General features: G+C 45.2%; 1 protein-coding gene across 2 annotated transcripts in view; it reads left to right on the forward strand.

The window, feature by feature from the left end:
- RALBP1 (ralA binding protein 1) overlaps window positions 1–25,836 on the forward strand; it is a 29,367-nt gene continuing 3,531 nt past the window's right edge. The window contains exons 1-5 of one of the 2 annotated variants that reach the window (XM_026047283.1): window positions 1–35; window positions 16,005–16,298; window positions 21,736–22,179; window positions 23,690–24,039; window positions 24,986–25,147. In XM_026047283.1, the coding sequence (XP_025903068.1) occupies window positions 16,055–16,298; window positions 21,736–22,179; window positions 23,690–24,039; window positions 24,986–25,147 (1,200 nt within the window). In that variant the 5' untranslated portion in view covers window positions 1–35; window positions 16,005–16,054. Of the gene's footprint in view, window positions 36–16,004; window positions 16,299–21,431; window positions 21,496–21,735; window positions 22,180–23,689; window positions 24,040–24,985; window positions 25,148–25,836 lie in introns of those variants that run through there. The other variant, XM_026047284.1, reaches the window with a different exon arrangement.

The following is a 25,836-nucleotide window of genomic DNA, read 5'->3' on the forward strand; positions in this document are numbered from 1 at the left end:
GACGCGACCCGCCCGCCGGCGAGCGGACCCCGACGGTCAGTGCCCGCCACGGCCGCCCGCGCCTCCCAGTGAAGGGCGAGCAGGGAGCCGCTTCCGGGCCGCTGCGTGACCGAGTAACGGTCAGCGGCTGCGGGGGGGAGGGGCGGCCGCGAGCCCCCAACGGCTGCGGGGGGGAGGGGCGGCGGGGGCTCCTCCCCTAACGGCCGGGGGCGAGGGAGCGCGGCGGCTCCGCGGCTCGGGCTTCCCGCCGGGGCCGTGCGGGGCCTGGCGGCGAGCGAGCCCCCCGAGGAGCGGGGCCGCGCGTCCCGGCGGCGCCCCCCGAGCCCCCGCGGCGCTGCTCGGGGTGTCCCCCCGCCTGCTCCGGTGCTGGGCCAGCTTGCGCTTCSCAGCACGTGTCGGCGTGGCTGACACCCGGGCTGAGGCTGGAGGTGCGCTGCGTTGTGGCCTTGGTTGCTGGTATCCACAATGATCCTCGCGGTTTATCTTCACCTGGAAGTTGCGCCTTTAGAAGCGGAGAGCGGTAGCCGCCGTGCACAGCGCTGCAGCGTTGCGCCCAGCACGCTTAGCAAGCCTCTGCACGCCCGCTGTGGTTGCTGCCTGGCCGTGCGGGTTAGAAAGYGTGCGCATCCTGTTGCCGGTGCGTGATACATGAATCAAAACGCAGGCCTTCTTGTAAGTGCTTATGTGCGTTAAGACAGAGCATGCTGAAAACAGCAGGAAACTGCAGTGATAAGTCAGAGGTGTCCGCACCTGAGAATGGTTGGGTTCCAGTTTGTTTCCCACYGTTCCTAAGGACAATTTTAATGAAGAATAATAATCACAAATAACAGGCCAAGGGGTTTTGACTAGTTGCATGGAACAGAAGGGTGTGTTCAATCTTTTCTAGTGCAGCAAAACATCAATATTTGCGCACTCATACCTATTTCTCACCTGGAAAGCTCTTGAAGTACTTACTCTCATGAATGTTTAACATTGCTGTAATGCAGGGTAATTCAAGATGATATTAAGGCTATGCTTGGCATGATTGCAGATGGATATGAATTTATTAGCAAGTTTTAAAGAATATGTTTGACTTCATTTTTGATGTAATTTGAAATGTTGCCTGCAGCTTCTGATAAATGATACAACAAAGGAATAGATACCTCAAAGTTTTCATAATTCACCTTCAAGTCTGGCACCATTCTGCCTTAATTTAGTGCTTACTTTTACTTTGGGGTTTTGTTTTGGAGAGGCTTCTTGATTTTTTTCCCCCTTTTTAAAAAATATTATTACTCGTAGAACCTCATTGTGATTTACACGGGTAAAAAGATTTCTAGCCTAGCATTGCTTATTTCTTTTCCTGTATGTCTGATTCCATACTGGAATAGATTGTCTTTGTGTTGCATTATCTGCATTCCTGCTTTGAAGCTGTACTGCTTAATTCTGTATGTGTCATTAGAGGAAAAGAGATGTGTGTGAGTGCTGCACCTAACACTTTGGGGTCCTGATCTCAGCTGTACCTTTTAGGCACTTCCCCAGTATGATTTAATCTTCACTTTCTTACAGTAAAGACTTGCATGTTTTCTGAGTAAACAGTGCTATTTCTGACAAGGTATTTCACACTTAATATGAAAAATGCTGCTTTTCAAAAATATGAACAAGTGCAAATTTATTTCCATTCTTTAAAGGAAATGTCATGTAACTGGCATTTGAATGTCAAAATACAGTATGACTTATTTCTTCAGTTAGCTGTGTGTCTAATATAGCATGCTAAGCTTTCCTCTCAGCTAAGGCATCTGAGTGTATTTTGAACCAGTGAATCATTCACTGCCCTGAAGACAAGCCATGCTTCTCCATGCACCTGCTTGAGACTTTCACCTGAAGAATTCATCAGCCATGCAGCTTACCCATGCACCATAGTTTGGAAATCATTGCTTAAAGAAAAAGAATGATCCTGTATCTGCGTTGTTGGCACTTTGGCTGCATTCCTAGATGTGCTGGTGTCAAGAGGTGACTATTGTGCAAGTAGCAGTTGTCTCTGCCCGCCGTGACCCGGCCAGAAGGTGAGGATACAGGTGCATGTAGAAGAGGAAGGGTCTTGCCCTTCTGCTCCTCCTCCTGCTTTGGTGGCCCAGCGCTTGGGCAAGGCTTCAGCGGCACAGATTTGGATGAAGCTGGGAGGGACTGTGCAGGGAAAGAGCCCTTGGTGCTGGCAGCAGCACCAAGCAGCCCCTGCTCTCCTAATGTGTAAGTAAGGCAGGAGCCTATGGGGACTGCTGGCAAGGAGGAGGTGGCTGTGCACCTGGGGAACCTGTTGGTGTGGGGTGATCCAGTCAGGCTGATTTATGATGTTAAATGCCAAAATGTGAGATGGTAATAAGGCTTAGGAGCAATCAGTTCACTGCCCTCTAGCAGTGAACTGCTTTGGTAAGTAAATAAGGCAGATTTGAATAAAAGACACAGTTTATTTTGTTTGTTTTCCTTCTGTAGCTTGGATAACACTGAGCAAACAAAAATAGAGATAATGAGCATTTGTCGTCTTCAGCAATCCCTGCTTTCTTCCAGGAGCAGCTTGATATAAGATCCTGAATAAAAAATAACCACTAACAGTGATTTCTTAAGAAAGAGTTCTCACCCAATAATAGTTACAGCATTTGAATAAACGTGGGGAGCTATTTAACAGCTTGAATGAATGACTACGATATATACCCCGGTCAAAAAAGGGTTTCRTAGAGATAATGTTATACTTAGTTTTAAATAATCAAATTCTGCATTTTTTTTTATCTGCAGAATTAAATCAGGTAATTGATCTGATATAATGATGGAAAGAAGTGATATAAGTCACTTCATCCTCACTGGCATGTATCTAATAATTACTGTTAATCATCTGTCTTCTTGTTTTAAGTGCTGGGAGAAGGAGAAAGGAATACAGACCTCAAACAATCAATTCAGTGTGAGATTTCTTAAAAGGAAAGATTACAGTTCTTACTGTTACAGGCTAATTAATGGTATCACCCTGTAGGCATCCTTGGCTTTCTTCCATTCAGGTCACTGTCTTTCCTGGAGGAAACGGGATGGCTTAATGATTCTCACTAAGAACAGAGCTGGAGACGACGACGTGTATGTACGTAGAGATGCACTATTGCATCTGTTGGGAAGGTGTAGACCTCTACTTCAGTGCAGTAGAAGGGGCAGATTTGGAACTGATTGCAGCAGATCTCTCTCTGCTGCACTGCCTTCCCTGTTCTTCCTGCTCACGAGAAGTTGAGGTTTTTTTTAGACTGGCTAATTTAGTCTCAGGAGGCATTGAAGGAGAGAAAGGGATGAGTGATGGCAGCTTGCATGAGKTGGGAAGAGGCCAGATGGCTGCTGTGGAGGAAGCGTGAGGAGTAAGTCGGCTGCAGTAAGGTTTGAAATTCTGAATCAGAGTGCAGGTTGGAACTAAACTGAAAACTATTGCAGGTAAAATAAATTTAGGTGTAAGGTGATTATTTTATAGCTACAGTAGCGCTTTGTAAGTAACCACTCGTTCAAGTTCATTCGTAGATATACATATACATAAATAAAATATAGGAGGGTTTTGTTCTTGTCCCCTCTAGTATGAGATTTCTCATGTTTCTGTGTGTATGGCCTAGCTTAAGTCAGTGTACCAAGCTTGCTTCCTCTTCAGAAGTTTCAGTGGGGTCACTGGGCTTTTCTTTGAAGAATAACAGAGCTTCGTGCTGGAAGACAGCATCTGTCAGAAACAAATTAATGGGACTGATCGTAGTGCTGTGGTACTGCCAGGGTTTGAGCTAGGTAAATGTCTTTAAAAAAAAAAACCACAGTATATTATAATAATACTGTTAACTGTGGAAAATGAATTATCATGATAAAGAATTGCAGCTTCCTTTTTTTTTTTCCATAAAAATTGGATTAAGAATTTCTTAGGAACTTCGGTTGTCTGTAAAACCATGCCGAATTCCTTAGAACAGGAGTTACGTGTAAGGTTGAGAAACTATAGTTTTAATGTGCTTTTCTGTAATCATTTTTTTGAACTTTAACATAGGACTTAGGCTGGTTACATGGCTGATTGCAATCGTAACACTCTTAGATCATCCTTAATGTGCTTTTAATTATGAATATCACCATTCAAAACCAGAAATTTGTTGTATGTTTAGAGATGTTGTGAGATCTCCCTCTCTGGAGCTATTTGTGACTTGTCTGGATATATTTCTTTATGGATATGTGTTTTCTTCAATGGTGCTTTGCTTTGAAGCCTTAAGATTGCCAGAAATTGCTGCTGCATTGGGCTACATGATGGCTTGAAGCTTCATTTGGAAAATGCATATGAACTTAATTTGAAATTCTAAAGACATATATACAGTTTTGTACAAATTTGGTGTCTCATAACAAATTTCCTTGTAAGGTCATTTTTTTGTGTAAATTGGCACAAAGTTAAATATTGCAAACTTCTGTGTATTTCGGAGTAATGTTGTTATTTCAGCTCTTCTGTTGTTAAATGATGCTACAAATCCTTCCAAAATACCCATCATACACTTTTTACCCATATTTAGTTTTATTCCCTCTGCTAGGAATTTAAATAGCTACCAAAAATACCTAAGCTTAATGTTTCCTCTCCAAACCTCATTACCAAGTTCTTTTCGACAGCTTCCCTACTGTGGAGTCCCAGCCTCCTTTTCTCTCTGGGAAAGTTAAGAGAATTCCACACACTGACTCAAGATATAGAACTCACTTTTATTTACATTATCTTTAATTTGAGGAAAAACTAACAACCTCAAATCAGATAAACAAGCTATATAAAATTCTGCTTATGTTTCACTGATGCAGATCATTCTTGATGAGAGGAAATAAAATTGGAAGGAGAGATGAGTAAATTCAGCACCTAATGTAACTGAGTAGCCTTGTCGTGCTTCCTTTGGAAAAAGTCTCTGTTGGCCAGATTCCCTCCTTTCTAGCCATTCACTATAGAGGAATATTATGGAGCAAATGCAGCTGCTACATGAAGCTGGGTGGTACCGCACCTTGCCCTCTGCATTTGAGAATGTTTTCAGTGTTCACACAGAATTTTGCAACATCTCTGCCTTGGAGGTGGTAGTGTTAATCATAATTAATAATCTACTGGGATTATATATATTTAAATTAATTTTCCTTATGGGTATACAGTGAGTCTGGAGCAGAGGTAGAAAACAGAATTTACTATTTCCCAACTCTGTGAAAAAAAAAATAGAAATTTACATAAAGATTAAGTTCTTTGTGTGGTCTTAATGAGGGGTTGCCACTGGTGTTACTGGAAAAACACCTAGGCAGAAGAGATTACACAAGAGCCTTACTATTGTATGCAGGCTCATAGCCCATATGCAAAAGAGAATTTTGCTTTGTGTATCCTGAGTTTGACAGGCACTGGCCTCTATGCCAGCAGATTCAAATGACTTAGATACAGCTCGCACCAATAAAAGAAATATTTCGTTAACATGGAACTTAATAAAAACTCCTATATATTACTGAGTTACCACTTGTGGTTATTGAGAAAAAATAATTAAAGAAAAGTTACATTTGCACTTTCTGCCTTCACCAAGTGTTTTATCTGCAGTATCTCCATTTTGGCTATGGCTATTATTAAATAATCATAGAAAGAAAGAATCTCATAGGATCTGTTATACAATAACCAGTCTTTCTGCATCAGTCTTTCTTTACTGATCTGTTGCTCCTGTGGAATGACGATCACCAAAGATCTATTTTAAATTAACAAAGGATTCTCTAAGAGTTGGGGTATTATTCACCAGTGTTGCAGTGGATCACATGGGTTTTAAACTTGAAAAGGTCTTGCATTGAAACTGATAGTTTGTGTCACATATCACACTGTGAAGCGATCTGAGCAAAGCTGTTTTTAGTTTCTCCATATGTTATGGAATTATCAAATCAAGTGACAGCTTGTGATTTATACTACTCTTTATCTCCATTCAGTACCTAGTGGCAAGAATTGAATGTAGATCTCAAGAAATTCAGCTTCTGCAATTTTAACTGTAAAGGCTTGTTTACCATTATTGGTGCTTTCAGAGAAAAAAAAGCTGATATCTGTAGGTCATAATGCTTTAGAATGAGTTTTTCTTTGGCTTTCATAAAATAAATTGTTAGCATGGACCTTATAGTTAAAAGACTGTGAGATGCCTTTATATAAAAAGAGGCTTAATGCTGTTTGAAAACTGCATAAAAAAAAAAAATGAGCAAAGTTCAGTCACTTCAGTAAAGAAGCCTGCTGCTCCTCATTGATTTTTTTAGACATCCGTTATGAAAGACAACATCTCAGTGATGGATTAGAAAGCACCAGTGTGACTGCAGCAGAGCAGTGTGTGCTGCGGGCCTTTCTTCCCCACGATGAGGAGATCTGCTTAGTTGGTGGGCTTCATCTGTACTGAGTTATGTGCGTTAGTATGAGCTAGCAAATGGCTTTTAAAGCACAAACCAACAAATGAAAATGAAGATTTGTTTGTAGAGGGATGTTCTGGTCTTGCTGTAATTGTCAGGGAAGGGAAAGATGCCGGTAATGCTGCAGTACCGGCTTCTGCTGGGGCAGGCAAACGGAGCGACTGTTGAAGGTGGCCACAGCTCGAGCTGTTCCAGCTGCCAGGAGCCTCAGCATGTGCTCTTGGGTCTTTACTGCTGCCCTCGCTTGTGCCAGGCTAGATCATGGCTTTGCCACGGGATGTGTTTGCTACGTTGCATTACTTAGGCACGTCCCAAATTTCTTGCCAAAACATAGATTGCACAGTGTCCTTAATATTTACTCTTCACACTTCAGAATACCTTTGTGTGTCTTTTGGAATAGTGTGGCATGTGTTAGCTAATCCACTCTTCAAAGGAAAAAAAGCCTTTAATGACATAAATGCCAGGCTATACATAGCCTAAGAGATTCTTTTAAGCCAGGTGACAGGACTGACCTTGCAGAGTTCTGGCCTCTTGGGAAGAGCAGTTTCTGATGCTTTGTTTTGTGACCCATCATGTTCAATCTGGAGAAGCTTTTGAAAGAGTATCAGAAATGCGCATTACCAGTAGGATACTTGATGGCAAATCCATTGGCTTCCCTTCTGCTTGTTTGCTGCTTTCCCCCACTCTTCCATCACACTGTGGTGTTTTTCGCTTGCTTCTTGAATAGAATTTCTAGTGCATTCAGCTCAACCAGTCCTACTTTTGGGGGGGAAAAGGATGTTTCTCATTTTTTGTTTCTGACTGACTGCACTAAATGGATTGGTGCTTTCAAGTTGGCCACATTTTAATTTGAGGGACTGGAGTGTGACCATATGATAATTACATCTAATGCCATAATTAAAATCTCCGTGATAAGAGGAATTTGTCATTAAGTAGACTCTGCTCAGCAGCTGGTAAGAGTATAAAAATTAGATTAATTCATGTGATTATCAACAGATGTATGGCCTAATGTGGATCTTAGGTGACCAAGAATCAGAGATCCCTTCTGAAATATTAATTGTGTAGAACTTGTATATAGAGAAAATTACTGTTCTGTTGCAGTGCAAGTTAGTGCTGGCACAAGGGTTGCAGTGGGAATTGGGGAGGAGAAAAGGGACAGCATTGCCTACCAGGACTCATCCCAAAGCCAGGCTAAACAAGAATGGGTACAGTGAATGTTGCACAGCGTGGTGTTTTTCAGAACTGTAGTAGGCCTCATATGATTAACTTTTTTTTTTCTCAGCATCTCAATATTCAATGTCCTGAATATCTGGATAGTCAGAAGAAGGTTGTGAGAGGAAAGAGGTACAGGTCTTGATGATGGAAGAACTGGACTTCATGAAGCCAAATGGAAAAAGGGAATAAAAGCCTAATGGAGAGGTACTGAGGCTGGGAGGCAGTGAGATCTGTGGAATGGAAATTAGGACACATGGATGCTGTGTCCAGTCCTCCTGCTTGCAACTTAACTGGAGTCAGGCAATTTAAAACCATTAAATGACAGTCTTTCTAGCTGTTAGTTTGTTAGTAGTTTGCCAGAATGCTTCTTAGGTGTGTGTTTGTGATCAAAATATAAAGTACCATCTTGAAACGAAATCCCTGGGGAAGGGTGTTGCAGTAATATCCTTCAAGGATGGGAGTGAGCATGGGAACCAGGCATGGCATAGTTTGTCTATTTTCTGTGTATGGCTGTGTTTACTGTCTTATAAAAAAAGATTTATGCCTCAACTCCTCTTGTAAGATAGCTGTCTGGAGCAGGCAATTGGATGTAAACTGGGTATGTCACCAGAGCTGTAGAGTGGTGGGGAAAAACAGGTCCTGTGACAACATGGGCTTGCTTCACTTGCAGTCAGGGCAGTCCCAGGTGGGACAGGGGCAGCCTTGTGTCTGCACAAGATGTTGCGTTATTTTGCTTGCTAGTTTATTTGCTTTTTAAAATTGGATCTCTTATTGAATGCATTAATGAACAACTGCAATACCTTTGTAAAATGGAGTAACTTGGGTGCTGCTATTTATTGAATATTTCTTATTTTTGATACTAGCTTTAGCACACTTAACTGTTACTTTGCATCTATTGCTGGAATTGTTTCTGAAAAATGTGTGCCTTGTTTCTGCCTGACTTGAACCAGTACGGTTACCCACTTTGTTTAAAAGTAAGTTTTAATGCTCTTCCAGCATCTTACATCTTGTAAAATACTCTTAAGTTTGGGAGCTGAATCTTGCCCTGCAATTTATATTTTACTCTCTTCATCCAAAAAATCTTGCAAAAGCCATCCTTGAGGCTTTAATTATTGCTAATTATGGAGAGTGCGTGACTCACAAGGGAGTAGCTTAATGTTCTATTTATGCCATTACTCTGACTTGTGAAATTTTAAACTTGCTTTACCTGTCTACATGATGCATTTCCTTCTACCTCCATGGCCATGTTGCCTTATAAAAGAAAAGGGCACCTGCTCTTTTCTGCTTGTTAAATAAAATAGATGTTGTTCTGCTCTCTAACTGCATGTAATTGAACTAACAAGGCAGTGTTGCAGTTTAAGAAATGTCTGAGCAAAAGCAATATATTTTTATTAAACTTGCTCAATACAGTGTGAAAACAGCATTTCTTTTTAAAAAAAGACAATATAAACTGTTGTTTTTTATTGCACTAATAAAACCTCAACGCATTTATCATTTGATGAGTAAAACAAATGTTTTCCTTGTTAGTTTTAAGCTCAGAGAAGTTGTTTGTTGTTTGTTTAAGCTGTTACTGTGGTTGACAGGCAGCAGTAATTATAAGAGGATTTAAGAGTGGTCTTACGTATCAGTGTGCTGCTCTCATAGAAGCACTGTGGTGGTAATGGCTCAAGGACTGCATAGCAATATTAGTCTGAATTAGATGCAGCTACTTATATGCTCTTGCAAATAGCTTCTTCCCAGCTCAGTTTTCTCCTCTCTCAGTCATGCTTTTAGTCCTTGCGGGAGCTGTATGGAAGATTACAGCCGCTTCTGAAGCACATTGACATCTTCACACCGCAAATGGTATTTTGGGTTCTGCTCTCTTCTGGTTCACTACTTTGCAGCAGTGAGCTGTGCTGATTACTAGGTTAATTCCACTTCCCTCATGCATGCTTGGTTCTTGGACTGCCTGCCTAAGACTGTGTTCTGCATCTTGATTTTTGTGTAGTTACCATGGAGTAGTCTCTGATGGCAGAGCAAATGCTCCCCCCCGCCTTTGTCCTTTCTCGCTGACTCCTTGGGGACATTCCCACTGTAACACATGGCCTTTCTGAGTGGTCTGTCCATGGGGAGATGAGGTGCCCTGGGGACAGCCACAGGGCCTCTGCTGTGGGCTTGCATAGTTCCTGTTGCAGAGGAATCCCAGGTGTCTTTCATTCTGCGCAGCCGTTTTACAGAACGGTGTCTGTGCATGCAGTCACCTGCTGTAACTTGCTGCTGCTGCTTGCAGTTGGGTAGGAGGTGCAAAGTCACAAAATGTCCGTCCAGAATGGAAAKAATGGAGCCCTCTGTACTGGATTCAAAAGAGCTCTGTGGTCTTTCAAAGTGTGCCTTGCTTTCTAGATGTTAATGCCAATTTTTATGACATTGTGATAAGTTTATTAAGTATGTTAGGACTGCCTAGAGTATGTCTCTGTATCTTTTTTTTTTTAAGTTTTGTCAAACTTGAGCTGTTTAAAATTAATTTGTGTGTGTCGAGTACATGGCTAAGGCTAAATTTTTGAGGGAAGAGTTCAGCTATTTTTAAGAATGAGACTTAAAAAACCCCACATTATTCTGGCCATGTTAATTCTGCAGGCTCTTGCTTCCTCTCTGCATCCCCTTCTTGTGTTTGGTCAGTGAACCTGGTGGCTAATGGTGACTGTGAGGGTGAATTCTTGTGTTAAGTATGTGCTTTTTGCTTTCTGTGTTTACAAGCTCTTCTAATTTAGACTTTTGTTGTGGGGTGGAAGAATAGTCACAATTCAGGTGGTCAGCGAAGGCTTTTTGTTTTGCCCATTCAGTTATTTTGAAGGTTTGGCTCAGTGCTGAGCAGTATGAATGTTCCTGAACAGCCTTTTGAGGGTACTGAAGAGAACAGTTAGGTTCATGCAGAGAGGAGCTCATGCAAGCTTGTGCGACACCGTTCCTGGCTTTTTTGGAAAAAGAATCAAATGTTGAGGGACGGAGCTGAGGACTCYGCTCTTGACAGGAAGGTAAGGAAGGTGACAACTTGTGATATCGAGGAGAGACTGAGAGGAGTGTGGGCAAGGTGAGAAGATGAGGTGAAGTTAACAATCAGATGACTGCAGCAGGAGATGGATGTCTAGTAGGAAAGTGGAACAGATAACTAACTGGTATGGACAAAAGGGAAGAAATGGGAGAGCTGTAAGCATTGGATCCTGGGGTGCATTAAGAAGAGCGTCTCTAGCAGATCAAGAGAGGTGATCATCCCCCTCTGCTCAGCCCTGGTGAAGCCACATCTGGAGACTGTGTCCAGTTCTAGGCTCCCCAGTACAAGAGGGATGTGGAGCTGCTGGAGAGAGTCCAGCACTGGAACATCTGCCCTATGAGGAAAGGCTGAGGGAGCTGGGCCTGTTCAGCCTGAAGAAGAGAAGGCTGAGGGGGGAAATCGGTGTGTATAAATACCTCAAGGGAGGTAGTGAGGAGGATGAGGCCGGCCTTTTTTCAGTGGTGGCCACTGATAGAACTAGAGGAAACGGCCACAAAATGGGGCACCAAAAGTTCCACAGGAACTTAAGAAAAAAAATTCTTAACAGCGAGAGTGGCAGAGCCCTGGAACAGGCTGCCCAGAGAGGTTTGGATGCAGCCCTGTGCCACATGCTCTAGATGACCCTGCGTGTGCTGGGGGATTTGGGCTAGATGATCTCTAGAGGTCCCTTCCAACCTTAAGGATTCTATGATTCTAAGCAAGGTGCAGTAGCCAAGTAGGAGCCAACTGAATAAACAACATGAGGAGTAGGAAGAGGAGGAGGAACTGGGAGATCTGTGTGTGGTCCCAGCATCACGATCTCATCGGAATTACAGAGACATGGTGGGWWAATTCACACAACTGGAGTGCTGTCATGGAAGGCTATGCGATTTTTAGGAAGRACAGGCTGGGAAGGCAAAGTGGTGGAGTTATTCTTTATGTGAAAGAGAATGTATGGAGTTCAACCTGGGAGTGGATGATGAGTGAGTTGAGAGCTTGTGGATAAGGGTTAGAGAGCAGGCTAATGTGGGAAACACTGTGGTGGGTGTTTGCTACAGGCCACCTGACCAGGATGAGGAAGTTGATGAGGCCTTCTACAGGCAGCTGGAAGTAGCCTTGTGGTCACAGGTTCCCCTTGGTTCTCGTGGGGGACTTCARCCACCCTGATGTCAGCTGGAAAGACAACACAGCAAGGCACAAACAGTCCTGGAGGTTTCTGCAGTGCGTTGATGATAACTTTTTGACACAGACTATAGAGGAGCCAACAAGGAGAGGTGGGCTACGTGGGCTACTGGACCTCGTACTAACAAATAGAGAGGGAGATGTGGAGGAAGGGGGTAGCCTTGGCTGCAGTGATCATGAATTGGTGGAGTTCAGGATCCAGTGAGGAGGAAGTAGGACTGATCAGGAGCCTGGAACATCTGCCCTGTGAGGAAAGGCTGAGAGAGCTGGGCCTKTTCAGCCTGAAGAAGAGAAGGATGAGAAGGAAAAAATTCTTTCCTGTGAGGGTGCCAGAGCCCTGGCACAGGCTGCCCAGGGAGGCTGTGGAGTCTCCTTCTCTGGAGATCTTCCAAACCCGCCTGGATGCCACCCTGTGCCCTGTGCTCTGGGTGTCCCTGTGTGTGGTGGGGGGTTGAACTAGGTGATCTCTAGAGGTCCCTTCCAACCACTCTATGATTCTATGAAGAGGGAGACAGAGCGAGGAATTTGGTCACAGAGACCAGTGCAGCTGAAGAATGTGGTGTCTTGTGTGTGACACACTGCTGATAAAAAGGGAGAATAGGCCAAGGCAGAAGCTGAGAGTCCTAGCAGTGGAGGGAAAGACTTTGAAACACAGAGAGCAGCAGAAACCTGCTGGTGCAAGTAGCAAATTTAGTCATCTCACAAAGCAAGTTTGAGAGAGACTTTCTGGACTCGAGGATGGGGGCGCGCTCTGTGTGCAAGTGTTAGGAGGGGGAATATTGTGGCCTTCACCATGGGGCAGTACCGATTGCTTAAATGTGACTGCTTCAGTCTCTGTCAGTCAAGGGAAGAGGTTTGAAGCAAAGAGCCTGCTAAGGAGGAGACACAGGATTGCAACAGCAATGAGCTGGGAAGAAGGAGTCCAGTCTGAGAGACTGACATGGAGAAAAGCTCTGGAATTTGGCAGAAGAACCTGCCAGGTAGAAACATTCCTTCTCAAAATGTTGAGGGCATCCACTCTTTGTCATTCTTGCCATTCCTTGCTGACAGCAAGTGTTGATAAAAGCCCAAGGAAAGGGACACATGTGTGGGGCAATAGTGTAGTACCATCCACTAGTAACAGTAGAGAGATRGTTTTTTAATCGTAGGCCCAAAGGCTCTAATTCTGCTGATGAGCCTTGATGTTGTTTCAACAGTCTAGGTAATTACACATACCAAAAACAATGATAAAATCTTTATTAAAATTGTAATATAAACAAATTATGAAATGCAACTGCTATCTTAATCTGTTCCATTTACAAATATGTCCTATTATCATCTTTGTTGTTTTCTTAGTTTATGTACTTTCGTCAGAATAAGGAATGAATAGAAATCAAGTAAAATATATACAATGAGTATTTTGTTTCTCATCATTCGCTGTCTTACATGTATACGATTATCTGTGTACTATTCAAATTTTGAGTAACTTAATTTCCATAAGCACATTGTGATTGATCTTCTCTAGTGGGAGACTGTTTCAAATACATGTGAATAATTTTTCACTGTGTTCAGCCTACAGRAACAGAGGGGTTGAAGTTGAACAACAGTAGTTATAATTTTAAATTAAAACAGCCTTCTTAAGTGGGAGAAATCTAAAATTATTGACTTAGGAAAGTACAAATCCGTGTCACGTTTTTCAGTATCCTGCAAATCATATCCCAGGAATTCAGTAACTGAGTAAAGCCCAGTTACAGRACAGTGTGTAATGTGGTAAGGGATTTGCCTGGCCTCGTCCCAGCGGCTCTGGAAGAGGCAAAGGATGTAGTTTCTCATTTTCCAGGGTGACGTTTATTTGCCTTTACAATGACATGGCCTTTCCCTCTCTTTTCCTTACTCGTCTTGCTCACCCATAGACTGACTTACAGGTGTGGCCCATCCTGTTCTTAGAAAATGTTCATATGAAGTATTTTTAATTCCATGAATTACTGTTCAAATACCCTGTACAGTTTTACAGCTTTAGGTAGATTTTGAGGGTGATGTTTGATCTGTAGAAGGGACTGAATGAAAATAGATGTTGGGAAGTAATTTTGGAGGCCATTCAGATGCTCAGATAAGATGCAAGGGCATTKCTAGGTAGTGTCATTGGCAGTCTTGAATGTGTCTCTCGATTGAAGCTTTTGACCCCCTTTGATCTCCCTGAGCCTGAATCTTTAGCCATGTGGCATTTTTATTAAAAATGCATTGCTTGAGCACACAAGGCACTGGCTGAGTGCATTTAGCTTAGCGAGGACTTGAGGACTACACAGTCGATAGGGAAGTTTGGAAGCCAGAGCTGTTATATGTGCATGTATTTCTGCCACAGCAGTTCTTGCAGAAATAGGTTTCCTGTGGTTTTTGCCCTTGGTCACATCAAGTCTGCCACGCGGTGCCCCTCATCCTGACCAGCGCTCCTCATGGCTGTCCCGAGCCGTGTGCCTCCCGAGTGGGACAGGTCACAGAGCCGCGCCAGCTTCCAGTGAGCAAACAGGTTATTTTCTCCTGTGTTTGCCTTCCACTTGCTCAGGTTCCTTGCTGCAGCAGCATGGGCCTGAGCTGGGTTAAATTTACCACGTAACCAAGGCGAGCTGTCACCTAAGTATGCCAGTGGGTGTGAAGATGGCTTTTTCTTTTCCTGTCGTTTGCTCTATTTTTGTCTCTGTTCCTTCCTTTGAAAGAAGGCTCCCATCTGAGTGACTGTGTAGACAGAGGAAGCCAAGTTCAGCAAAGCTTTTTTCCATAGGTCCCTTATGAAGTCCCTTATGGCAAATCTGTGCTGGTAGAAATTCAGACATTTATCTGTGCTGGGAAAGCTGAGAAGCTCTGTTGCTGGGAAGTTATAATTTGGCTTTCTTTGGCTTTCTTACACTGGTTTCCTCTGAGGTGGTNTTTTTTTTTTTTTTTTTTTTTTTTGGCCATAGCTCCATTGTGAAAAACATACCTGCATCTTGCTGCAACTGGCCTAGTAGAGTCTTTTGAAATGTTAAGTTGTGCTTGTTGTATGCAGAAAACCTGACCATTCATTTTCTACCTTCTTCAGCTTGCCTTACCATGAAGAGAAGATGAATTTCACTTTAGGTTTCTTCTTTTCTTACTGCAACAGGCTAGGCAAGTCCTTATTTGCATCTGTAAAATATGCCTGGGAACACGAGCTTTGCATTAAATGCAGTGCTCACTTCAAGCTTTGAGAATAGCCTATTTTACTTGGAAAAGTTAATGTTTTGTTTGCCTGCTGGTGCCAGCAGGTCAAGGAGGGGATCCTGCCCCTCTACTCAGCTCTGGTGAGGCTGCATCTGGAGTATGGGGTGCAGGTGTGGGCTTCCCAGCACAAGAGGGACATATATCTTCTAGAGAGGGTCCAGCGGAGAGCAACAAAGATGATTAAGGGACTGGACTATCTGTCTTATGAAGAAAGACTGAGTGAGCTGGGCCTGTTCAGCATGGAGAAGAGAAGGTTGAGAGGGGATCTAACCAACATGTACAAATACCTGCAGGGAGAATGTAAGGACCAAACTTTTCTTAGTTGTAGCCAGTGAGAGGACAAGGGGCAACCGGTCCAAGTTGAAACACAAGTTCTGTCTCTGTATGAGGAGGAACTTCTTTCCTGTGAGCATGACCGAGCCCTGGCACAGGCTGTCCAGGGAGGTTGTGGAGTCTCCTTCTCTGGAGATCTTCCAAACCCGCCCGGATCCCGCCCTGTGTCCCGTGCTCTGGGTGTCCCTGCTGAAGCAGGAAGGTTGGAGTAGATGATCTCTGGAGGTCCCTTCCAACCTCAACCATTSTATGATTCTGACCTCTTAGTTTTTAAGAAAAAGTTGGTTTTTATAAAAAGTATTAATAATCAGTATACAAATTAATTAATTTTAGAAGAGTTATTTTACATGTGAAACATTCTAATATTTAATATGTAGTGTTTTAAACAGTATAGAGGGTTTAAAATTGACAGTTCCCTTGATGTGTTCATATTGCAAGATTAGCTTTGGAGGTAGTGGACAGATTCTGCAAACACTAAGCCTAGTACATGGTGTAACAAGCAGATTCCACGTCAGTGGGACTCTTCAGTGTGGAATGAGTTGCTCTTTTGTTTTCGGGCTAGAGCTCTAGGCAAAGTGCTCTAACACTCGATAGTTTAAATTCTGATTGTTCTTATTTATTTGTTTTCCCCCTGCTGCAGGTGTGATGGACAGGTAGCAGCAGTTTTCTCTCTGCTACCAGGAAATCAGAATGACTGAGTGCTTCCTGCCTCCCACGAGCAGCCCCAGCGAACACCGGCGGGTAGAGCACAGTGGGGGTCTTGCTCGTACGCCCAGCTCTGAAGAAATCAGCCCCACCAAATTCCCGGGGTTGTACCGCACTGGTGAACCCTCGCCACCGCATGACAGCTTGCATGAGCCTCCAGATATCGTGTCTGATGATGAGAAGGAGCACGGGAAGAAGAAAGGAAAATTTAAGAAAAAGGAAAAGAGAAGTAAGTTGGCAGTTTCTCATATTTCATGCTTACAATTTCTCTGGCACTCACATTTTCCTGAATGCTATCTCATCTGCTGTTAAACCCACATTGAATTTCAATGCTCTTTTTACCTGTTAGGTGTGAAAGAAGTAAGCTTGCCACAAACAGGCTTTGTTCCTCCTGTTCCTCTTTGTTCCTCTTTGTTCTAATACCTGTTCCTCTTCCAAAAACCATAAATAAGAAAATGGTTTTTGTTTCTCAGGTACAGGTGCCAAGCCCATGCCCAGACTTACAAAMAAATATGCTTATCCAAAGTCTTAAATAGTCTTGAGCAATTGCCTGGCATGGAGTTCTCATCCCATTATCTGCTCGTGTCAATAGAGATATCCAAGTGTATTCCCAAATAAAGACTGATTATTATAGCTGGGAAACTAACTAAAATAAAACTGGAAGTGTGACTTTATTTTTATACTTTGTCATTATAAAGTTTTCGTAATAAATGTTAATGCTTTTCCTTTAAGTCCTGCCCTCATACAGTATGTTATTGTCTGCCATCTCAAGTTTTCATGTGCACCCTGCATCATTAGTTGCTTGAGGACAAGCAAAATCTGTGTGGTTCCCCCCACCCCCACACACACCCTTTACTTTCTTGGGTCAGTATAACCATCAAGTTTCCTCCAGCAGAGCAGTAAGTAACAGTGTAGAGTCCAAAAATGTGCAAGCCATTGTCAATATCTAAACTGCAAGGAATGACAGGCTAAATGTAAAATGAGGAGGCAAGTAAAGCTTGGACTATAGAAGCCATTTTTTGTCAGCGTATCAGTGCCTAATATTTRCATTTTCATTTCAGCAAAATATAACCACCCTCATCCAAAACCACAAAAGAGAAATCTTATTTCTAGCCTATGAAGATATGAAATAGTTTTTATTCAATATAGTCTTCCTATATCTTCTGAAAAAACAAAGTTCTCAGGAACACGAGACAATACAAAGTGTTCTTGCTATCAGAAAGCTTCTAACTGTCTCAAGTCTGTGAGACCTAAACATCACAGGCTGAATGGCTGTGCTGCTTCCTTCTGCTGTTTGTTTTAATAAAATTTCAAAATAATGTTCTATAGTTCCTACATATCTGAAGGTTGGATGTTCTGGATGCCGTTATGTCTTGCTACCCTCTATGTGTGAAATTTGGAAGATCAAAAATAAGAAGATATGATAATGCATTCTAGCAAGCCAGAATATCAAATGGAGACTATTTGTAATATGCATGCACATATTTAATTAAATAATTGCTCTTTAGACATTTGTTGCTGCTGCTGCACTATAATTAATCAATCCTGGACTCCAAGAACTATGTTGATTCTACCCCAGTGCAGAAGGAATCCTGTTAAAAGACTGTCTAGTGGTTACCATAACTCAGAAATGCTTTAACCTTCAGTTAAGACCTATGTGAGTTTAAACTAATGGTTTTAAGCAAATGCAATTCTCATTTTTTTCTCTTGTAAATACCATTAATACAGAATAGTAGATTGATTTGACTGAGGATGGAATTTTTGGATTCATTGGAGGGATACTTGCCATTAGTTGTCTTTTTTTCTCTTTTTCCCTCCTCTTTGCAAATCAGCTTTTTGTTATAACTTTGGCTAAGATGCCTCTAAATTTAGTGCTCTTAGAGGTCAGCATTTTCCATGGCACGGCTTGCTTTGTGCTGCAATTGTGTGTGCTGTAGGGGTGGCCTAGCTGAAGCTTGAGAGGAAGATGCCTCTTCAGCAAGCACGTGTGCTGCTCTGCACATTAGCACTGCGGCTGCTTGCTTCCTCATGAGATCGTGACACATCTTAGGGAAGATTAAAAAAAAGCAATTTTATTTACCTAGAAGAAGCTTTAAAGATAGGAAGAAAATCATCAAAAAGAAGAAAATGCAAACTGTAGGAGGAATCAAATTGTTTCCTGCAGCTGTAGTGTAAGAACTGTGTTCCTGGCGTCTATTAGGTATGCCATATAACTGCCACAAGAGTAAGTTASATCCGAAGCTTTCAGTATCCTCCTGTGCCATCTAAACGTGGTCAGTCCTGTAAATACACATCCCAAGCAAACATTTTACCTATATAAATGAACAAGAGTTGCTTGACATGGSTAACTTTTAAGAGCTCTCCTTCCCACTTTGCCGTTTGTTATTCCTCCTTTACTTCTGTTTATCTTCAGTTTATCCCATCTTTTAAATGGTGCCACGTGTTCAGGTTGTTTCTTTTCACCAGCAGCCTCTGTGGCCACACGTAGGGGGTCACAAACAGCTGCAGTTGGGTAATGTGGGGTTTAAGGAGATCATTTTGAAGGTTTCCTGAGAAAAAATCAACTGATTGTGTTAAATTATAACAGAATGTTTGTTGAATTTAAAATGTTAGCAAATTAACAACCATGTCATCCGAACTTCCCTAAAATTTAATGCAACTTTAACACTGCAAAGGTCTTTGTTGGATAGTTGGTAATACTTGAAATATGGACTTCAAAGGTGCTGGGAGGCAGGGTGTGCAGAGAGGGAACCATAAATACTCCAGAGTTTCTCAGGTCAGTATTTTAGGTAAATCTAATTTGTGTGAATAATGTACTCTTGGCATCRGCATCATTATGGATGGTAAGGAAGCCTTTTTTTATAGGCTAGCCAAGGGATCCTCTTTTCTTATGTGGATTTGATGTTTTTCATGCTAATAGTAGTAACCTAATACCATAAAGCAGTTATTCGGGGAAAACTTAAACAACAYGCTAAAAATCTGGTGGGAATAGTATGAAATGAAACGATTGGTTTTCACGTGTGGTATCAGCTGCTGAAGCAGTTTCAGGAGGCCTCATTTTTATTCCCTCAGCAACAGCACGAGTTTTGGGGTGCGGAGTGAGTTGGACTAGGAGTCTTGTCTGGGTTACTCTCTTTCTTGCCTGAAMTAGTTTTAACTCGGATCCTTCCCTTGGTTCTGAAACTCATGTCCCTGTTTGCAACACAGCCCCGGGGGAGCGAGGCAGGTTTTTGGAGTCAGCAGTGGTTTATGTGAGACTACAACCAGAGCAAGGGATTTCAAAAAAATAGATACAAGCTTCACCTCCTGTCGGTAATTACGTGTCGATAAAGTCATGAAACAGGCAGATTCTTATAGAAAATGAAGGTTATGGAAAGTGCTTAAAGAGGAAAGCGCTTCCACWCAGCAGTGTTTCTGTGGGAGCTCAGCTTTGGGCCAGGAGTCTGCGTTGTGCTTTTTTTACTTGCTTTGTTTCTGAGCTTGATGGGCAGGATGGGTTCATTGTGCAGCTAGGAACATTTACTTATTTTCTTTATTTAATTCGTGTGCAGAAAATGGAGGATCAGTGGAACTCTAATGTGAATTACCTTGTGAGAAAAGAGAGCAGCATCACAGGCCCAGGCTCTTCGGAATTGTGCAGGAAACCTGGACAGGCATGTTGCTGTTGTGCTGGGGCCTTTCTGCGGGTGTTCGGGGCATGTTAGAGCATGTTAGGGCATGTTCCCTCCGTTAGTTTGGGGGCCGGGGCACAATCCTGAGCCTGCTCTAAAAGAAATCTCTGGTCACCAGATGGATGTCAGGCTTAGGGGTTAGATGTGGAGCTGTTAAAGSTGCGCGGGGGAAGCGGTGAGGACACGGTGGCTGCGCTCTGTCTGCTGAAGCTTTTGGTTCAGGAACTGCATCTGTGAACTCTCCCAGTGCCAGACTCCTCTTGGGCCCTCAAAGCACAAGGGTAAAATTCACTTTTTTTGCCCTGTAGATGGGGCATTGGCAGTGTTTTTCCATGTCAGAATGAGGTGTGAATCCCTAATTTATACTTGGCTGGAGGTTTCTGTACCTATTTGCAATTTTAGGTCATAAAAACAGCATCCCAGTAAACTGGGAGAGCAGAGACCTGACTGCTGCTTGGTCTTGAGTTAAAATTTGCATTTTTATATTAAGGATTCATTTGGGCAGGAGGAATGCTGAAATCTCCATTTTTCCCTGAAAAGTACATATGTCTGGCAATTTTAGGGAAGAATCCAGGATTGGAAAGGTGAACCAGTCAAATGACTGTAATTATTTTATGCAATTTCACATTTTCACACATTTCTATTAAATGCAAGCTGTTTAAAGATACCTTCCACATTTTCCCACTTTTCTATTAAATGCAAGCTGTTAAAAGGTACCTTCGACAAAGCTGACAAGGAAGCTTCAATATTTGCTGAAATTTTCAATATTAGCTGAACTAAAGCTTAGAAACACTCCACCTCTTAGTGTATTCCAGACCTGGAAAGCCAKGAGACAGCTTCAAACGTGCCCTGGTTGCTTTGACCCAAGCTCTGTCTCCTGTAAGAACTGCAGCCGAGCGCCTCCTCCTTGATGCTTTCCCTTAAGCTTTCCCTAAGTCACGAGCTCATTTTCTACCCCCCGAACACTTGGCTAAGAAAYGACCCCTCGCTGCTTCCCTCAGCCCTGGTGTCCAGCAAGGGAGGAGCACGAGGGGCTCTGCACCTCGAGGGCATCAGGAAGCCGTTAGCTGCGGGCTCGGGGGCCTGGGCAGCGCGCGCCCGACGTGAGCCCTGCGCTGCGCGGGGCTGCGCTCGCTCCCTTGGGGAGCACTGCGGGCACAACCGCCGCTGCTCGCCCTGCAAGCTGGGGAGCTTCCTGCCCGGCTTCGCACTGCCTGCGYTTCTCTAATCCACCTTGCGAGGTGGCCTTGTTGGCGCCCGAGGCGCAGGCGGGGCTGCCCGCAGAGGTGTAGGTGGTAAAGGCAGCGCTGCGCGTCGCAGGCAGCACTTGCTGCTCTGCAGCTGAAGGTTCCTGCAGCCCCGGCCTCCTTGGGGCTCTTTGGGACACACAGACGGCTTTGTGGGCAGGTGCTGCCCTTGCTGGAGTTGTCTTGTCCCCTCATGGAAAAGTAAGTTYGCTTGGACTCTTCTCTCCTTTCTGATATTTTTATTTGAGGGTGAAACTTTATTAACTTCGTGTTTATCTAAGAATTTGTATCGTTTTGGAAAGCTATCGGGCAATTAAGGGTCTGAAATATAGTTTGTTCTTACTGCTGTGGTGTTAGGGATGTGGTGCTTGTAGTAGATGATCTTTAACAGCGATTCTTATACTGTTGATTACAGGAGCATTGAAGTTGCCAGACAGTTGTTTTTATTTCCCCTTTCCTTGACTATTAAATGGGAAAATAGCCCATGAGATGGACATTGTCATCATGAGTAAGTATATAAAGTATTAACATGTTCAGCTCATTCAGGAGGTGTGTATTTTTGATGTGAATATGCAGCTTTGCACTAATCCTTGTCCACTGAAGTGTGTAGCACAAGAACCTTCTGGAGACTTGGCCAGGTTCTGTGTTTAATCCATGTTGCTTCTTTTCTTTCTCCTGCTTTTTTCTCCTGATTTCAAACTATAGATGAGCTAAATAAACTCACGTCTGTCCCTCCTCTGCCTAACAGCGGAAGGCTACGCTGCCTTTCAAGAGGACAGCTCGGGGGATGAAGCTGAAAGTCCTTCCAAGCTGAAGCGGTCCAAGGGCATACACGTCTTCAAGAAACCCAGCTTTTCCAAGAAAAAGGAGAAGGATTTTAAAATCAAAGAGAAACCCAAAGATGAAAAACACAAGGAAGACAAACACAAAGAGAAGAAGTCGAAAGACTTGACTGCCGCGGACGTGGTGAAACAGTGGAAAGAGAAGAAGAAAAAGAAGAAGCCGCTGCAGGAGGCGGAGGCGCCCGCGGCGGACGTGCCGCGGCACCGGCCCGTGTTCGGCGTCCCGCTGCCCGACGCGGCCGACAGGACCATGATGTGCGACGGCATCCGCCTGCCCGCCGTCTTCCGCGAGTGCGTGGATTACGTCGAGAAGTACGGCATGAAGTGCGAGGGCATCTACAGAGTGTCAGGTACGCCCGGCTCGCCGAGGCGCCGGCCGCTCCTTTGCTTCCTTTCAACTTTCCTCCTGCTTTGTCGTTTCGCACGCATACGGCCCCGTAGAGCTGCGTTAATGTTAATTACTGGCAAYGGAAGCAAGTAGCTGCAGTTAAGCAAATCCATGAGTCCTCAGTTGCAGAGAAGCTGCTAATATGGGGGTACTTTTTGTTGTTAACATGTGTCTGTTGTTTCAGCCTTTTGTGGTAGGAGGGTGGCTGTGGGTGAAGGGCGGGGGTGGCCGCTTGTATCTTCTGTGGTAGCCACATGGTGGTGGGTGATGGGCAAGGCAAAGCTGGGAAATAACCACTTATTTATGAAGTTTCCCACCAAGCTGTTTTTCCAACCCCTTCCACTGCCCAGTTCCCTTCTTAAAACAGTCGTTGAGCAAATGAAATAGAGGGCAGAAAGCCCAAGCTTCAGTGTGTGAGCCCAGCAGCCCCGGGATGATCAGCTGTGGCAGTTGTGTAACACCAGCTTGCATAAGACAGCCGTGCGCTTACAAAGCCACAGGCTTAGTCAAGTCGAGCCCAGCAGCTCTTGGGCTGGGAGCGCCATCTGTAAGCACGTTGGTCGGCGCGCCCCTGCGCCCGCTCARGGAGCCAGAGCTGGGAAGAGCAGCAGGCTGGGGAGAACCACCGAACACGTCACCAAGTGGCCTTCCGTGCGCAGGGCGGCTTGGGCAGTGTCGGAGGCCGCTGCGGCCGCGCTCGCCAGTGGCCTGGCTGCCCTTTGCACACAGGGGAGCTGCTCAGTGGTGCCCGGGAGGAGGCTGGGCTGCCYGTATCCTGAGCGGGGCTGCAGGGATTGGGGCTGCAGGCATTCCTGGGGAGGGTTTGTTTGGTTTTCCTGTTGGGGCTCCCTGGGCATTCTGCAGGGCAACAGCACCCTCTGGTGTGCGCGGAACTGCTAAGCCGAGGGCCCAAAGGGACGAGCGCCGGGCTGGGTGAGCGGCTTGTGCAGCCTCCTCGGGGCAGCTCCCCGAATCCCGCTCGCTCTCCTGGGCTCCAGCGCTGCGGGCGGTTCTGCTCCTCGCACCTGGCCAAGCGGGCAAGCACCCTGAGCGAGTGCAGCTTGAGTGGCCAGCCGAGCTTTAAGAAACGTTTTCTGATTACTGACCCCTGCGAGATGTCAGCCAGCTATCGAATCAGCTTGCAGTTAAGTGACTTGGCAAGTGTCTTACCTCGAATGAAGAGTCTTAGGTGAAGCTTCTCCAGGGGAGAGCCAGCTGGAAACCTGGAGAATAAAATGTCTGCTTTGGTTTTGGCAACACAGGGCTGCCATACGTGGAACTTGTGGCACAATGTTTGTGTTGATAAGAAAATATTTCCTGGCTGAGGTTGGGCCCTATGATTGAACAACCTCAAGCTGAATGTAGATACATGGCTGATCTTATATTCCCCTCCCCACTCTCSCCGTATTGTATAATTATTACTTATTTACAGTGCAAGATGTCTCTTAACTCCTTATCTGTGTGTTTTTAAGGTATAAAGTCAAAAGTTGATGAGCTAAAGGCCGCCTACGACCGAGAGGAATCTCCCAACCTGGAAGAATACGAGCCCAACACAGTGGCCAGCTTGCTGAAGCAGTACCTCCGAGAGCTGCCCGAAAACCTGCTAACCAAAGAGCTCATGCCCCGCTTCGAGGACGCCTGCGCAAAGAGCACAGAGGCCGAGAAGGTGCAGGAGTGCCAGAGGCTGCTCAAGGAGTTGCCCGAGTGCAACCATCTCCTCATTTCCTGGTTGATCGTGCACATGGATCACGTTATTGCAAAAGAACTGGAAACCAAAATGAACATCCAGAATATCTCCATCGTGCTCAGCCCCACTGTCCAGGTACGTGCAGCGCGCAGCAAGTGCCAGAGCAGAACTTCAGTCCCAGGGACACCGGCATATAGGTGTATAGAGGCGTAAACCATTTTGTCCTGCAAGATCAAGCTAAATGCCAGCTTCTCTTTACTCCTTGGGAGCTTAGAGCAGTGGCGAAGGGGAATGAAGCTTTCCGAGCCAGAGCTTGCGTAACGTTGGGCCGACGCCGTGGGCTCCGAGCGCAGCTTGCYCGCCAAAGCACCGCGCGTGGGGCCGCCGGGGTGTCGCTATTGCTGCGAGCAGCGGTGGTTTCACGGCGCCTTCGGCTGCCAGCGGTGCCAGCAGCCCCGTGTGTCCGTGTGCGCTGCCAAAGCCCGCGGTGCTGCCCCGCTGCCGGAGGGACCCCGCGCCGCGAGCGCCCACGCACCCGCCAGCCTCGYGCTCCGCCTGCAGCTCTGGTTTCCCAGAGCCCGTTCTCAACAGACGGCTTGGAAAGCTCTGATTTAAGCAGGGGTCAGAACTAGTCCTGCGCACAACAGAAACCTAGTGCCGGGCTTGCCTCTCAAGCTCTGCTTTCTAGTTAACAGCTTGGGTGCGGAGGGCTGGCAGGAGGGCTGGACATTGCTCTCGCTCTGCCCAGCCCTTCCTGGCTACCAGAACAGGCACCAGTTAATGTAGAGCAACGCGGGTGCAGTCGTGTTTTGTAGCTTACAGTGACCTCAGCACATCGGTGGTGATGCTATAGGACAACAACAAAGACAGCTAACGGATGAATATGTGGTGATTTATTTGGAATGCTGGTTACAACCAAGTTCAGTGTGCCTGGTGGAGCTAAAACGTGGGCACTGCTCGGAGAGGTGCCTCCTTCTGGCCCTTTCCCTTCCGGGGGAAGAGGCGCTCGTGGGCCGCGACCCGCAGCGCTCGCAGGGCTGTGTAAGGAGCCGCCGTCTCAGCTGGTGTTTTGCCTTGGCAGATCAGCAACCGGGTCCTGTACGTGTTCTTTACACACGTCCAAGAGTTCTTCGGGGACGTCTCCCTAAAGCCAGTGACGAAGCCTCTGCGCTGGTCCAACATGGCCACGATGCCGGCGCTTCCCGAGACGCAGGAGAGCATCAAAGAGGAAATCAGGCGGCAGGTCGGTCACTGCCTCAGCACTGCTCTTGCTGTGCCTCTTTACTCGTTTGTTTTCATATATTCAACAGCAAACGTTCATAAGCTGTTGCTTTTTATTGTTGTTGTTTCCTAACATCATGAGTAGTTGTATTCCTGCTCGTTCCATGTGTGGAAAGGTATTTTCTAGTCTTAGGATGATGACCGTGACCCTTGGTGCGTCCTGAGCGGAGCCACCCGGGCTGGCAGGGCCAGCCACCCGGGGCCGGGCTCGGAGGGCCGGTTTCCCCTCCCTCCCTCCCTCCCTCCCTCCGCTGGGTTACGGCTGGGCAAAACCACCAGACCCTTCCTAGCTGCGTCGCCCCGCACTGTCTCAGAGTGCTCCGAGTGCTCTCTGAGCACTTAGAGGGCTTAGAGACGGGGCAGGGACCCCGCGAGGCGACCCCGTCTCCTCAGCGCTCCYGCTGGGCCCCGCTCCTCTCGCACAGGCAGTTGTAAATAAGGAAGACCAAATAACTGAGAACTTTTACAACTGGAGGCTAGTGTTGCCAAGCTGTTCTCCTAAAGGATTAAAAATAAATGAATAAAATTCCTGAACACCATCTTAGCGGCCCAGACACTTCTGACCACAAAAGGTGATTCAGTTACTGCTAAAGAAGTCGGGGCTATTGACGGTGTGTGTGGGCCCTGCAGTGACTGTGACCTCTTTGGTAA

Source organism: Nothoprocta perdicaria, unplaced genomic scaffold (genome assembly GCF_003342845.1).
Source record: "Nothoprocta perdicaria isolate Ctin4 unplaced genomic scaffold, notPer1 scaffold_487, whole genome shotgun sequence".
NCBI classification, from domain to species: Eukaryota; Metazoa; Chordata; class Aves; order Tinamiformes; family Tinamidae; genus Nothoprocta; species Nothoprocta perdicaria.